General features: G+C 48.6%; 1 protein-coding gene across 1 annotated transcript in view; it reads left to right on the top strand.

The window, feature by feature from the left end:
• The window catches only part of LOC119462274 (uncharacterized), a 21147-nt gene extending 6514 nt beyond the window's left edge, over window positions 1–14633 (top strand). The window contains exons 4-9 of the mRNA XM_049672914.1: window positions 26–285; window positions 4162–4264; window positions 5562–5700; window positions 7619–7711; window positions 11093–11242; window positions 14300–14633. Coding sequence (XP_049528871.1) covers window positions 26–285; window positions 4162–4264; window positions 5562–5700; window positions 7619–7711; window positions 11093–11242; window positions 14300–14559 — 1005 coding nt within the window. The 3' untranslated portion in view covers window positions 14560–14633. The remainder of the gene's footprint in view (window positions 1–25; window positions 286–4161; window positions 4265–5561; window positions 5701–7618; window positions 7712–11092; window positions 11243–14299) is intronic.
• Window positions 14634–16583: the final 1950 nt, after the last annotated feature.

Raw genomic sequence — 16583 nt, forward strand, 5'->3', positions numbered from 1 at the left:
TTCAGGGTCCAATTTGTCTACGCAGGACGTCATGATACAGCTGAAAACGGACGTGATTGATCCTGGGTACGGTACGGGCACCAAGGCTATCTTGGGGCTCGACCTAAATAAAGCTTTTGACAATGTTGCCCATGAGGCAATATTGAGGAACCTATCAGACATAGGACCAGGGGGTAGAACCTTCCGCTACATCAGATCATTTTTGGAGGGCAGGACTGCAGAGATTGTGGTCGGAGAAGTGAAATCGGATTCCTTCACGTTGGGGGCCAGAGGGACACCGCAGGGGTCAGTTCTTTCGCCGTTCCTGTTTAACCTCGCCTTAATTAAGATACCGCCGAAGCTGGAAGAGATATCGGGACTAAAACACACATTCTATGCGGACGATATTACTCTATGGGTTACCAGGGGCAGTGACGGACAACTGGAGGATACACTGCAACGAGCAGTGGATATTGTGGAAAAGCTAGCGGGGGAGGCGGGACTCACGTGCTCTCAGCCCAAGTCCGAGCTTTTTGTGGTTAGGGACAAACCACGAGGACTACATGCGAGGCACTGTGTTCCGCCACCCCCGCTAGAGGTGAAGGTGGGGGGTATGCCGGTCGCTGAGGCCCAAACGATTAGGATTCTAGGTCTGTATCTGCAGACTAACAGGAAGAATAGGGAGGCTTTGGCAAGGCTTAAAAATACGGTCAACGCCACCGTGAGACTAATCAGGAGAATCGCCAATCGCAAAAGAGGGGTGAAGGAAAAGGAATTGTGTAGGCTAGTACAGGCGTTTGTGCTCAGTAGGATAGTTTATGCGACGCCTTATATGAAGTTGGACGCGACGGAAAAAGGCAAGGTGGATGCTATGATTAGGCAGGCGTATAAGGCGGCCCTTGGGCTGTCTAACAATGCGCCTACCGAAAGGCTGCTGAGATTAGGGGTGCATAACACCCTGGAAGAACTACGGGAGGCACACTTGGTGATGCAGCTCGCTAGGCTTTCGAAAACTAAATCGGGCAGGGACATATTGGAGAGGATCGGTATTGGGGTTAAGGCTCCTGTCGGGGACATGAAAACTCAGGTGCGGCGGGAACTCCACAAGACCTTATACATAAAGCCTTTGCCCAAGAATATGCATCCGATACATGATGAGGAACGCAGGAAGGCAAGAGCTAGAGCTTTACATGCTAAGTACGGGAAGTACAACGGGGCAGTCTATGTAGACGTTGCGGAGTACAAGGACAAGGACGCATTTGTGATTGCGGTGGTGGACGGACGGGGACGCTCGATCGCCTCTGGATCGGTCAAAACCCGCTCCTCAGAAACTGCAGAGGAAGCGGCAATAGCGCTAGCTATAGCTAATACTGAATCTGACCTGATTCTCAGCGATTCAAAAACAGCCATCCGAAATTTGGCAAGGGGCAGAATATCTGTCACGGCGGCACATTTGCTGAATAGGGCCACGAGACGAGAGACTAGGGAGGTGGAAATTGTCTGGGTGCCAGCACACTCTGGGAATCCTGGGAACGAGGCGGCTCACATAAATGCTCGAGGTTTCGTCAGCCGAGCAGGTGGGCTGGTCGTTCCAGGGAGGTCCACGAGAGATGGGCTGGTGTCCTTTCACGACATTACAAACCACTATAAGCTGGAGCGGAGGATTTACCCACCCCCAGACAAGAAGATGACTAAGGCGCAGGAATGCATATGGAGAAGGTTGCAGACTAGGTCTTTTCCCAATCCATACGTGTTGAGCAAAATATACCCGGAGGAGATTAAGCCGGAATGCAGATGGTGCCAGGAACTGGCAACCTATGACCACATCATATGGGAATGTAGCATAGTGTCGCCACCGGCGGATATTATGCCTGATCCTTCTCTAGAGCAGTGGGAGGCCGTGTTGGTCAGCTCAGACTCGGTAGTGCAGAGCAGCGTCGTGGAGTGGGCCACCCAGGTCGCCGTCAACCATGGGTTGATGGCCATCTAACACGGAATCGTCCGCACATCGCTTTTGACGAAATAAAGTTTTCTCCATCCATCCAGAGCAAACGCGCCTTCTTCCGACACGCGAAAGGCCGTGGGGGGGGGGGGGGGGGGAGGGAGAGGGAAGGGAGGCGACGTTTAGCTGCGGCACCAAGTGCCTATTTATATCAGAGGCTCCGGCAACAGTCACCAACGCCGCACGCATTTTGAGCGAACGCGGGCAAAACGCCGACGGCGTCGACAACAGTTCTGCGTGTTGCCGGTGCTGCTGCATGTCCAAGTTTATACAGCTGATAAAGCTAATATCATTACTCCGTATAGCTCTCTACAAATTTATATAGAACAAACGCGACTTCTTCCGTCAGTCGAAAGCCAGTGGGGGGAAGGGAGGGAGGGGAGGCGATGTTTAGCTGTGGCACAAAATGCGTATTTATATAAAAAAAGTTGTCGCAGTTTCACCTGAAAGGCGAAGCATCAATTGCGATAGCAAATTTGCAGAGAGCTATACGGAGTAATGATATTAGCTTTATCAGCTGTATAAACTTGGACATGCAGCAGCACCGGCAACACGCAGAACTGTTGTCGACGCCGTCGGCGTTTTTCCCGCGTTCGCACAAGATGAGTGCGGCGTTGGTGACTGTTGCCGGAGCCTCTGATAAAAATAGGCACGTGGTGCCGCAGCTAAACGTCGCCTCCCTTTCCTCCCCCTCCCCCCGCTCCCCCACGGCCTCTAGCGCGTCGGAAGAAGGCGCGTTTGCTCTACATATATGGTGATTGTAAAGGAGGAAAGAGACGCCTACTTCTGCAGCCCTTAAGGGAGCACGGCGCAGAACGCACGTTTGTTCTCCGCCGTGCGTTCACTCCCCGTGAAAGCGTGCGTCCCTCGCGCCCTTTCACTCGCACATACAGCGTTCGGCGGTGGTAAGTGGTTCTTGAGGGAAAGGGAAAGGTTGGCGCTATCTTCTGCAGCCCTTGAGGGAGCACGGCTCAGCGCCAACGGGGAGGGGTAAGTGGGAGCGAAAGAAGGGATAGAGTGGAGACGCCATGGCTGGGCGAAGCAAAACCGGCAGGCATAGGCGGCACGTATCAGGCCGAGATGGAAGGCCTTGGCGTGCTGCAGAGTCTGCAGGGGTGTTGTGCCAGGCCGGTCAGGCCCGGGGTGGAGTGGGAGGCCGTGAGGCCTTCCCGCTTGTAGAAATGTCCTTAGAGGCGTGCGGAGAGCCCTGACGAGTCAAGGAACTCCACGACGCCTCGAAGTGCAGAAAGGTGGTGTCGGCCGGGGAAGAGGAGATCTTCCTCCTTGCCACAGGGGAGGCCCAGGCGGCGGAACTCCTGCAGGAGTGGGCCCCGCTGCTGGAGGTACGCCGGGCAGGCCAGCAGGAGATGTTCGATCGTCTCCGGCTCCCCGCAGGAGCTGCAGGCCGGGCGCGCGGCGATCGATAAGTGGTTCTTGAGGGAAAGGGAAAGGTTGGCACTATCTTCTGCAGCCCTTGAGGGAGCACGGCTCAGCGCCAACGGGGAGGGGTAAGTGGGAGCGAAAGAAGGGATAGAGTGGAGTCGCCATGGCTGGGTGAAGCAAAACCGGCAGGCATAGGCGGCACGTATCAGGCCGAGATGGAAGGCCTTGGTGTGCTGCAGAGTCTGCAGGGGTGTTGTGCGACGATTTCATCTCCATTGACGTCATACGGAACCTCACGGCGACGGCGACGGCGACGGCGACGCCGACGGCACAAATCTGCTTTTGAGTGTCCATATAATTGCTATCGCAATAAAACGTTGCGAGGCGAAAAGGCGGTAAAGACTTCCGACGCTGTTCGACGAGTTTCTCGTTCTGATCTCGTCGAAAACCTCCGAGCCGCCCCCAGAGGCCCTGGCAACAGTCACTACGCCGCGCGCGGTCGGTGCGAACGCGGGCAAAACGGTGACGGTGTCGACACCAGTTCGGCGCGTTGCTGGTGCTGCTGCATGTCCAAGTTTATACAGCTGACAAAACTATTATCCTTACTCCGTATTCTCTACTAAGTTGCTATCGCAAGTGATGCTTCGCCTTTCGGGTGAAACTGCGACTTCTTTTTGGGTGAGTTTGCCAATAGCAGCCTTATTTTTATTCACCAACAAGCAATTAATCGTGCTGACATAACGGACGAAGACTCCCGATGCATCGCATTTTATGTTTTATTCTTTCCAAACGACCAGAATCCTGATTTATTGCAACAATGTGGAGGTATCGTTTGAAGGCCCAGATGCCACGAAATTCAAGGGGGCCAAGAAAGGACGCCTCTACCTCACCACGCACCGGGTATGCTTTGTTTCTTTCTCTCAGAGCTTCATTTTTCTACTCTCGTCTTTCTGGTGTTTTATCACTACTATATGTGTTCAGATTCTCCGCCAGCAAACATATCCAACTGAACCCATCTCATGATGAATATGGACGTTATTATGATTAGCAATTAAGCAATGTAGCAACACTACGCATTGCCACCACCGAAACGCGTTATGCATAAGGCGCGTGTGCAGCCGGATTCCTCTCTCGCGCTTGCCACTGAACACACTGCGCCTTCTATCGGCACCACCTCGACGTCCGTGCGTGGCGAGTGTGTGAATTCAGACAAGATTGTCTCAGTATATATAACATGGGTTTGATTCCGCCTAGCATTGAATTAATTTTTTATCACTTCTTCCAACGGTCGGGCAGGCGGGCAGGCAGGCGTGCCAGCAGGCAGGATGGCAGGAGGGAAGGCAGGCAGGCAGGCAGGCAGGCGAGTGGTCAGGCAGGCGGGGAAGCCTGGCCACTCGCTGCAGGCAGGCGGGCAGGCAGGCAGGCAGACAGGAAGGCGGGCGGGAGGGCGGGTTGGTAGGCAGGTGCGCCGGCAGGCAGGAGGGCAGGAGGGAAGGCAGGCTGGCAGGCAAGTGGCCAGGCAGGCGGGCAGGCCTGGCCACTCGCAGGCAGGCGGGCAGGCAGGCAGGCAGGCAGGCAGGCAGGAAGGAAGGCTGGCGGGCGGGCGGGCGGGCGGGCGGGCGGGCGGGCGGGCGGGCGGGCGGGCGGGCGGGCGGGCGAGCGGGCGGGCGGGCGGGCATGCGGGCGGGCATGCGGGCGGGCATGCGGGCATGCGGGCATGCGGGCAGTCGTGCAGGCAGGCGGGCAGGCAGGTGGGCAGGCAGGCGGGCAGGCAGGCAGGCGGGCAGGCAGGCAGGCGGGCAGGAAGGCAGGCAGGCGGGCAGGCGGGCAGTCAGACCGGACTGTACTAGACCGGGCGGGAGGGCAAGCGGGCAGGCAGGCAGGTGGGCAGCGGACCGGACCGGACCAGGCGTTATGATGGGCGGGCAGGCGGACCAAACCGGGCGGGTGGGCGGATTTCGCTGACAAATTTCACGAGAGGAAAAGCAAGTTTTTTTCAGCGCAGGCAGTGCGTAGCCCCCAAACATTTAAAAAAGTCAAGCTTGTCTAGAGTTTATTTACACGTACATGTTTAAAATGTCATCAAGGTTGTATTTTAGTCTCATATAAGGAACGAAGCGGTTACAATCCCTTTGTTTCAAAATATGCAGTACGACATTGCCTTTTATACTTTGCTTAAATTATCATCTGTGTGCAGGTGATTTTCATCAACAACAGACAATCAGACTTCCTACGCTCATTCAGCTTCCCATTCATCAACATCAGCAACCTGAGCCTTGAACAACCTTTCTTTGGAGCTAACTACATCAAGGGAAAAGTCACAGCTGAGGCGAATGGTACGGAGCATTCCTGCATCCATTTAGATGCTTATTAATGAAGCAAGAGAGAAAAACGTGATGTCAAGCTAAAGTGACTGACTGCTCCTCTAAGGTTGTTAGAACTTTCATATTAGGGAGAGAATTCGCACCGCCACTGTAAAAATGTTCCAATAAGACACGCACTGTTTCTAATTTGCAAATTATGCTGCAACTTCGATAACAAAGTTGATTACGCAGTACTTAAACTACAATTAAAATGAAGTTTGGGCAATTATATTGAATTTTCAGAACAACAAACTTACGCTGCTTTTCCACGCCACATTGTGTTATTTTACGGAGTGTGGCTTCTCTCTGTGTGATCCTCTTACCTAAGCGAAGCAGAAGAGCCATCTTAGCACTACTTTCAATATGGATGGAGCAGCATACAGTGGTATATTTAAGTACGTTCTTCTCACGGGCTATTAATATTGCTTAAGAATTGTGTAGTGTACTTGAAGCGCGATGTTCTTGCCACAAGCAAGTTGTATTTAGCATAAAGAAAACGCTTCGGTGTGGCTAAAATGGTAAGGTAACTTTTTCAATCAATTTCACGGCTGGTTTTATTGCTGCTCTAAGGGACCAATGAATCGCCAGAACGACTCTTAAATAATACAAAAAGACGTAAGGCGTGCAGACACGGACACGAGAGAAGTGGGCAACACGAACGCCGACTATCAACTGAAGGAAGCACTGAGGCAAAAAAAAAAGAAAGAAAAAGAAGACACAAAACTCATCAGCGCATGCTCTGGAAAGGTAGCACCACGTCTAAATCGGGTACACGTGCTGGTCTACGTGAGAGATAACTGTTGAGACATTTGATCTCTTCCTTATGTAAGGTAATCGGAGGCTCACTCACGCACGCACTTCCACCTTTATTGATATACGAAGCCTCGACCATTAGACGCGTATCTTCATTCCTATGCCTGCACAATATCACGCATTCATTTAACTCTGGCGTACAGCCTTGGCAAACTTGGCAATGTAAGGAAAGATTGGAAGGCGATCCACCGGTTAACGACCTTTATGTTCCATTTGCCTCTGATTGATACACCACCCTGTTTCCCTACGTAGAAAAGGCCACATCTAAAGGGAACTTTGTATACCACACCCATACGACACTCAGTAAAATTGTTGTTCTGGATGTGCTTCACTGGACAAATATCTGTTCTTTTTTTTTGCCTTTCACCTGTTTCTTTTTCCTCTGTACGGCAGCGCATATCGTACCTAGCTAATTGGTAGCAGTAAACACAACATTAACACCATATCTACTTGCAACCTTCTTAAGCCTGTGCGATACTGAATGACTAAGAAATAACCACGACTCTTTTCTTGCTATTATTGCTTTATGTAATCACGTCAGTCCCCCGCGAAATCGACTTCTTTAGGCGTTCAGCTACAGTGGCCACTGCCACGCTAGAATAACCTGCTCCTAATAGGCGCCGGACCTGCGCATTAAAACTGGCGCTCATTTTGTGTATGCACGATCTGGTGAACGAAGACTTGAGGCACGATATGGCAGTTCCGTTTTTTACTACTTTGCAATGCTTGGATTGAAAGTTCAACAATTCCTTCGACAATCTAGGGAAGTACTGCCAACACACGTGATTTTGTTCGAAGACGAAGGAAATGTCCAGGAACTGTATTACGCGTTTCTGAGGTGATTCCTTTGTAAACTTTAATCCTCCTCCAGTAAGTTTACATTGCTCACCTACTGAGGTAGCAGCGGAATCAAATTCATCCCTATGGCAGAAAATCAGGTAATCATCAGCGTAACGAAATACCTTCAAAACACAATCGCCCAAGGCCTTAACTGCGCCAGTATTGTTCGGTTCGTCTGTGAAGCGAGAGCGTCTCGCTACATCACGTACATTTGGGACTTGCTGTCTCTTCATGACAGGGAACTGGACAGGCAAGTGTACATTCAATTTTAGGTTCAATGAGGGTGGAGCCATCGATTTCGGATCGGCGATGATCGCAGCAAGGAAGCTCGGTAAGCGTTTTTCTCTCTATCTTAAACCACGTCATATACGATATCAATTGTGATATGGTCTTATGTATTGATTAATATCAATACAAAGCGTATTTGCTCATATCGGCTATCTTGAATAAGAATTTTATTCATTTCTTTCCCTATACAAGAGAAAGTGAAGCGAGAGCTAAAGGCATATTGCCTGACAAGCGATCTTGCTCCAGTCAGCATGTCAAGCGGGGAAAACACACATACGCGCAATGCAATGTGATGCAATTCCATTATATATATATAGACACAAACTATACAATTTTCTAGAAACTAGCAATGTAAATCAACAAAGTAGTTAGTTTCACGGAAATTTACACATATAAAGCAATATTCACCTACAATGTGCAAATGCACTCTAATACATAAAAATACTGAGAACAATAATTCTCGCACAAGATATCTCAGACAATTATTTGAAACATTGTTTTTTCGCATACAATGCATTTACGCATACATTTAATGTACTCAAAACGCACATGAAAAAATAGAAGTAAAATTTTCATGAAAACACCGAAGAAACTCGCAAATGTGTGCACTATACCATGTTCTAACACTAATCTTCTAAGATGCTTTTTATCGAAACGTTCATTAAAGTTCATTTTCTGCCCTAATCCATTAAACAAAATGGGAATTTGATAGTTTATACGCTGTCTACCATAATTTGATCTAACTTGTGGTGTCCTTGTCATGTTTCTCCTCAGGCAATACTGTGGGGAAGGTTTATTTGACGCAATCCTATATAGCTGTTTTTTTTTACATGCTGTATTAGTTTGAGTACCTGGGTTACGTTTAGTTAACTAATTCACAATTTCTGTCATGACATTGCTGAATATTCCATTGCTGAAGAAAGTGACTTTTCTCACTGTTATCGAATGCAGCCTGTAGCGTAGAACATCTGGACGTTCTTTCTCCGGCACTAGTAATCACGATGGTAGTCGTGATGGTGATTATACCATGGTGTAGCGTTAACCGCGCGAAGTATTAACACGGCCGCATGAAAACATATAATAACATCTTGGCCAAGTTGAAGTACTTTTTTTTGGCACCATCTTGACTACAGTTACCATCCCTAATAGGACTCTCGTTTCGTTAAATTTTCTAACTGGTCATAAACCATCTTGAGTTACGCACGTGACCTGCAGTCATCTTTACGCTCAGCAAATAGCACACCTCTTCGGACTTCGTCTATCCCGAGTAATCGTGCCATCCTTGCAAACTGCACTTAAACAAGTGTAGAATGAAAAGCAGGGGCATAAATTAAAGATAAAGAGTAAGCTCTCCCCATTCGGCATGCTCCTATTACAACTTAATGTGGAAAGCCGCTGCCACTCCTTCGTTTCTTTCTTTCCTTTGCACCAGGCGCCGCGCTAGCACGCCTGCAACGACGCTTCTGCGTAATCACCAAAACCGTTTACAACAAGAAATGCTGAGCGCTTCAATTTTATTTACATTCCGGTCAGTTTCAATACAAACAAATCTGTTTTTAAGTGAGTCTGTTTTTTTGCCTCTTCCTACGATGCTGCTGCTGCTGTTGCTGCTGCTGCTGCTGCCGCCGCCATCTGGCTCGCCGCGTCGGGGGGTGGTTCAGAGCGCGTGTACATATATCTGGCAGGATCGCGGCAGAGAGGGAAACTGAAATCTGAAGGTTTAAATGCGAAAGTTGAACGCTGAAAGTCACCAATAGCATGGTCGTCATTATTTCAAAAGAAATTTCTTCCGTCTCTGGCCCTCCCGGAGCAGTGGATGGTGTTACGTCCAAAGCCCGGAGACAAACGTAGAGAGAGAGAGAAATAACTTTATTTAGGAAAAATAGGGTTAAGGGGGCCGGAGGGTGGGTCCTTAGTCCAGGACTCCAGTGGCCACCGCCACACGCCGTGCCTGGTCGAGGAGGCTCAATTGAGTCTCCAGGTCAGTCCGGGCGAGGATGGCTGCCCAAGGCTCCCTAAAGGAATTTTGTGCTAAACGGGGTGAATTTGAATTTTGGGGTCGTGATTGGCACTCCCATGTCACATGGGGCAAGGATGGCCTCCCCCCACACCAGGGGCATTGACTGCCATATCTGGTTGGCCAGATGGCATGCCATCGCCCCAGATGTGGGTAGGTGTTTGTCTGGTTTTTTCTGTATAGCCGAACCTCCTCCACTGTTAATTGCGGGTTTGGCGCGGCGAGTTCTTGGCGAGAACGACGTTGATGTTCTAAGACATCGCATGCTAGTATTTGATTGTTATTTCCGAGTGGGGTGTCATTCCTTGCTCGGATTGAAGTCTCGCGAGCAAGAGCGTCTGCCCCTGTGTTACCAGTGACACCAACATGCCCCGGACACCATACAATGTGATGTTCTTGTCTTAGTCGATCGCCCAAGATGTTAAGGGCGATCCTAGGGATTCTTCCGTGGAGGAAGAGTCGGCAGGCCGCCTGAGAGTCCGTAAGGACGTAGGCGGGCCTGTCTTCTCCGTCCCGTGTCTTTATTGCCAGGGCCACTGCAGCCGCTTCCGCTGTGCTGGTGCAGGCTGTGCGGACTGAAGCTGTTGTTATGGTTCTTGGAATACCGGAGGGTCCCGAAGCAGCCACGATAACGTGTCCCTTAATGTTCTGTGCTGCGTCTGTGTATATTGTGTCGGGGTTATTGCCGAATCGTTTTTCTAATTGTTTGGCTCGGGCATTACGCCTGCCTGAATGATATTTTGGGTTCATTTTTTGGGGGATGGGGGAGATGGGGGAGATGTTGACAAACGTAGAACAGTAGCAAGCACTTTATTGCTACATAGTGCCGCAAGTACGGCGGTACAAAAGGAAGTGAACAGTGAGCGGGGGGAGGCAGTCGAGACATGCCAGCTTTATAGTTATCGCAGTCGGGTCACATGATTACTGGGCGGCTTAGCTGGCCGCTCTTATCAGCAACACGTGGCGCTATCGCATACATGACAGATGGACTTTGTGAACGTTTCAGATACCGCCTCCAAACAGGCCGAAAATAAGGACACAACAATTTTCATTTGGCCCCTAATAACGCACACCCTTCAACATTTCCCTGAATATTAACTCGTAATATTTTCAGCATTTCCACAAAATATAAACTTCGTGAGTGATAAGGTTCTTTCAGAAAACTATGAAAACACGCACAAATGGCTTTTGAGCCATTCTAGCTGCATTAACATCTTCGTTGTAAAAAAAAATGAGTTTTATTTTTTTTTCTAGTTATTGGTAACTTTGTTGCACCAAATGAAACCCTAAATAGACGCCCTCCGTAACAAACCTATTCTAGGTGACGTGCCTTGGTGACGTGCCTTCGAGTCACCGTTGTGACTCGAATCACTAATGCCAGCATATTTGTTTCACCTCTGAGAACAGCTTCGGAGCGGGCAGCTAAAGTTTCGGTACCGCCGTGTCAGCTGCCTTTGGGACCATTCCAGCCACTACCCCCTAATGCCTATCTGCCCGGACAAAATGCGAACTATGGCTTCGTCATCCCTTCCCAGGTGTTTCCTCAAGCCCCGCCAGGTGAGAAAGCCTCACGTGACGCCCTGCAAATATGATGAATGTGCAACAGTTAGCGTAGACGCATAGCGAAGACGCACCGGCGAGCGGCAGCAGTCGTAGCGACACCTTGTGACGATGCGTTCAATTGAAGAACACACAACTAGAAAAGCTTAGTTCTGTGTTCCTAGAATAACCAATTGCATTCTATGTATGTGTTTGCGCAAACGTGTCAGCCGCGTCTAATTCAACATTGAAATATTTTGTGTCATTTATTTCACTAGAAGAGCCGTGAAATACAGCAACGTTTCAAGTACATTACGACATCAGAAAGAATCACTATCAGACCTGGCACCGACTGTATAACGTGCCACCGAAACACCATCTCGGTCTCATCGTTAACATCTGTTTTCCTTGATGGTTTCCAATAACACACGAAGTTACATTAGCAACAGGGTAATATTATGGAGACAATGAACAGCTATGAGTCATAAGGAAAAAAAAGAAACTGCAGTCATTTGCGACCTTCTAGAATCACAACCCGAATGCCAGCTACGCAAATGTTTTGAAATCAGAAGAGGCTGCCGTGTACTGCTTGCTGTTTGTTATACGGGAGCGTTTCGACGCCAAAAAATAACACATTTTCAGTTCCCGTACAACTTTTTCGCATCTATTTTAAACCGTCCTCACAGCCTTCGTTTGCCGTTCTGAGTCGCAGCTATCACGGTGGTGGCCTTGAACGTGCTTCCGCTCCCAATTAATGGTTGCAAATTACACTTCTGGACGCTTAAAGTTATTTGCAATACGTTATTCAAAATGTAGATGGTGAACTGTACCAATGTTTCAAGCAGAAATATTTCGCTTTTTGCGCACAGGCGCGATTCTCAACCTTATGTATACACTGCTCGAAGGACCATCTCAAAGGCTCTGATGACACTTTAGCACTATTCTATGATGCACGCAGTGCACCTGCGACTTCGAAACTTCAAGATGTTCCGCCCAATGCACACTGTGATCCTACAAAGCTCTATATTCATGCACTTACTATCGTTCACAAAGGTTAAGCTGTTCTGCTTTGGCGGTGGCTGCGTATGCCGCGGCCGCGCGCGCCCCATCTTGAAAGCGATCAGTGACGAGTACAGTGACTATAGGCACGCCGAGGGCTGTAATTTGCTATCTAATAATGACTAATAATTTTCTATCGCAATCGATGGTTCGCCTTTCGGGCGAAACTGCGACATTCTTCATCCACTTTTGTTTTCATTTATTTGTCATTGCTTTACCTAAATTAACAACTACAAATAATTGCCCCTATGCTGTCCTTCGTGTCATTGTTTGTTGGCTTCTTATGATTTGACTAAGAAAAAGCGGGCCCCTCGGTTTCCTTTCTTCTTGTTCATATATATATATATATATATATATATATATATATATATATGAACGAGAAGAAAGGGAACCGAGGGGCCCGATTTTTATTAATCATATCATAAGAAGCCAACAAACATTGATGGGAAAACGGTTCCGCGGTAGCTCAATGGTGAGAGCATCGCACGCGTAATGCGAAGACGTGGGTTCGTTCCCCACCTGCGGACAGTTGTTTTTTCATCCGTTTTCATTTCCATTAATTTATCATTTCTTTAATTGAATTAGTGTGTGCAAGTAATTTCCCCTATGTTGTTCTTGGTGGCTTCTGTTGAAACGCTCTCGTTTCAACAGAAGCCACGATCCTCACTCTTTTCTGTGTGCTTTATTTGGTAATAAAGCGCATTCCCATACGTGGCTGCTATTGGTCGTTGCCGTCGGCTACAACGCGGCCGCCGCGGGGTGCCGCCACGAGTCCACTGGCTAAGCCCACCGCGGCTCGCTGAGGACAACCACGTTTGGCTTACGTTTAGCCCGTCGTAGGCACCAAAATCGGAAGCCGTGGCGTCTATGTTAACATCCAAAATAAAATTTGAACTGCGCGCCACGGTGACGTTTTAAAAGCGGTCCCGCCCCACACTCCGTAGCCTTCTCAGGGCAAGACATTGAAGAAGGATCGGGAGCACAGCGGAGGCCGTGATTGATTGCCAATAACTCCGCTTCTGTTGAACGCATTGAAATACTCTTTGCAGCAAAGTATTTCTGAAAGAGCCTATTTTCACTTCAAATGCTTTTCTCCACTTCGATAGAAAGTGGTTCAGGGAAGGCCGGGCGTATGGCCAGTAAACCCTTGTACGCTACCTGTCGTATCAAGGCCACCAGAGTCGAGACCCCTCTACGATGAACGAGAAGAATAAGGGGAACGGTAACGGCCATAAGATCTTACCCAACAGATAATTGAGCCGAGAAAGCACCAAGCAAGACTATGTAAATAATTAGAGGTATGTAGAGTTAAATCGGGCGTCACAAAGAATACCAGCATCGGAGGCGCCCCAGCGAGAGGATCTTCTGGGTATCACTGAATACCTGCCACAGAGTCGAATTCACCATCTTGTCAGCTCTGACTAGCCCAAAGGGCAGCGCGGCCTCTCTGAGTGGCCCAAAATGTACGCTATTACAAAATTTGACAATGTGGCAGAATTAGCCGATGTCCAGAGTAGTACCCTAAATGCCAAGCGTCACGTTATCCTGCTCCCACGTGACCACCTTCTGTCTCTTGACGCCACCATATATACAGTCACCGCCTGGGAAACGAAATCAAAACTCTCTGCAGAAACGTTATTATACGCCATTATTTAGGCAACTCTGAGTATTGCTAGTATTTCTTCTCGAGTTGCGAGGCCCGGGACTTTCATTTAATGATACATATAGTTCTAAAACATCATATCTGCCCTGCTTTAAGCGTGCGCTTCACTGCATCCATACGTAAGTTCGACACCTTCATTAAACAATTTCCGTTATTCTGAATTAATCATAGGACGAAGGCATACCCAAAGTCCCGTCATGTCTTTCTGGAAACTTCCCTGCAGCACAAACGAATAAAAAGATGGCCCAGACTTCAAAATATAGTCTTGTCGTGCAAGAGTGTGGTGCATTGGATTAATCTGTAATACAGCTGCTCCTTAAAGTTTCATTTTGGTATTTCGGCATCTATTGCAGAGAACACAGTGTTTGCGGCCAACGTGCCCCCTCCGTATCCTGGCTTGTACCAGCCAGACCCGCGCACTCAGGGAAGCACATCATATGCTGCTGCGTCAGCCTCTCAGGAAGATAACCGCTCATCACAGCCCCCGCCACCGGGCGTCAAGGATTCTGCGAGCGATACTCAGCAAAGCAACACGAAACCAAATGAAACGCCCAGCACGCAACTCCCGGCACCAGGATTCAAGCACTCTCCAAGCAGGGAGTCACGAGACTGATTCTACGAGTGCCAGCTACGTGACTACACTTGTGTGCGAGCGGAATTCACAGGGAAATTCCGCCACAGGCATCAGGAGCAGCTTCAAGGAAAACCTTTAAATAAATACTCTCCGCGCAAAAAAAAAACAATAAATCACCATGTCGCGAGTCATTGTGAAATGCTAATGTTAGATATGACCACAAACGCCTCTTCCTCATCATCGCCAGCCAATATTTATGTCCACTGCAGGACGAAGGCCTCCCCCAGTGATCTCCAACCCCTGTCTTGTGCTATATATATATATATATATATATATATATATATATATATATATATATATATATAGCACAAGACAGGGGTAACTGGAGATCACTGGGGGATATATATATATATATATATATATATATATATATATATGTGTGTGTGTGTGTGTGTGTGTGTGTGTGTGTGTGTGTGTGTGTGTGTGTGTGTGTGTGTGTGTGTGTGTGTGTGTGTGTGTGTGTGTGTGTGTGTGTGTGTGTGTGTGTGTGTGTGTGTGTGTGTGTGTGTGTGTGTGTGTGTGTGTGTGTGTGTGTGTGTGTGTGTGTGTGTGTGTGTGTGTGTGTGTGTGTGTGTGTGTGTGTGTGTGTGATTAGAACTTGCGCCTGCACATTTCCTAATTTCATCACCCCACCTAATTTTATGCCGTCCTCGACTACGCTTTCCTTCCCTTGGGAGTAATTCTGTAATGGTGTACCGGTTACCTGCTCTACAAATTACACGGCTTGCCAAGCTCCATTTATTTCTTCTAATGTCAACTAGAATATCGGCTATCCCCGTTTGCTCTCTGAGCCACACTGCTATCTTCCTGTTTCTTAACGTGAAGCCTAGCATTTTTCGTTCCATCGCTCTTTGCGTGGTCGTGAACTTAACGCCTACTTAGCCTTTAGTAATGGCATCCGAAATAGAGCGCGCGGCAGGTTTCACTCCGGCCATCCCATTCGGCGCACTCCCCAGCAAAAAAGTGCAATGCGGTGCGCGCGCCCGGCTGCTCAGAGATGGCGCTGTTAGGCGGGGGCCTGGGGCCCAGGCGGCCGCGGCGGCGGCCGGGTAAGGCTGACTGTGCGAGATTTGAACATGCACATTGCCTCTCTTTTCACGTTTTGGGAATGCTTTTACTGGATATATATCACGCAATTTTAACGCGATAGTTTTAAGGGCCCCGTGTCGCAGAATTGCCGGCGTCGGCGTCGGCATCGGTGCCGGCGTCGGCGTCCGCGGCTGAGAAAATCTTCCCAAACCACCCTGACCACGCAGGCCCTCCGAGTGGCGCAGAGGCGTTAGTGAACTAATTGAATCTCTAAAATTAAAATCCGTCAGAAAAATCGTAAAGTACGACTTAACCACAACGTACAGAAATGAGAGCGTCGGAATGTACGAGAAAACATAATTCTATTAAGTGGAAACACAAACCCCTTTTCCAGCATTTCTACCATACAACAGTGGCGCGCCCGGGTAGGTTACTTGCAAAAACACCATCGAGATGGCGCTCGCCTCCTCGGTAGGTCAAACTGTGACTTGGCCTGCCTAATGCCTTTTGGACACGCGCACGCGTCGGGGTAACAGCAAACAAGTAATTGACTAATAAAAGAAAGGTCCTAAGGCCTTCACAATTTAATATAAGACGGTTTATATGGCCCCTGGAAAAATTTATTCACAGCAATGCATTTGTGTTTAAAAGTGAAGGCGACTTTAAGGGCATCGGTGCAAGCTTGGTTTTTGTAAGCTCGCTTTCCCACGCTCTGTACTGCAGTGAAGCCTACAAAGAAAAATGCGATGCGAATGGGGCCCGATAACGCTATCGCGTTCCACTCAAGGCGCAGCTTAAGCGCCCTCCAATTTTTCCAGCTATGCCTCGTGCTCTGCCTCGAACATTTTGCCATCTCAACCGTGTAGTCCTTTTGCGCTTTATTTGATCCTGTGCCTTTCTGTATCATTATCCATTCATATTGTACTATGTATAGTTCGTACTTATAGTAGGTTTATTATTCTATCTTCTTAAAA

Source organism: Dermacentor silvarum, chromosome 8 (genome assembly GCF_013339745.2).
Source record: "Dermacentor silvarum isolate Dsil-2018 chromosome 8, BIME_Dsil_1.4, whole genome shotgun sequence".
Taxonomy (NCBI): domain Eukaryota; kingdom Metazoa; phylum Arthropoda; class Arachnida; order Ixodida; family Ixodidae; genus Dermacentor; species Dermacentor silvarum.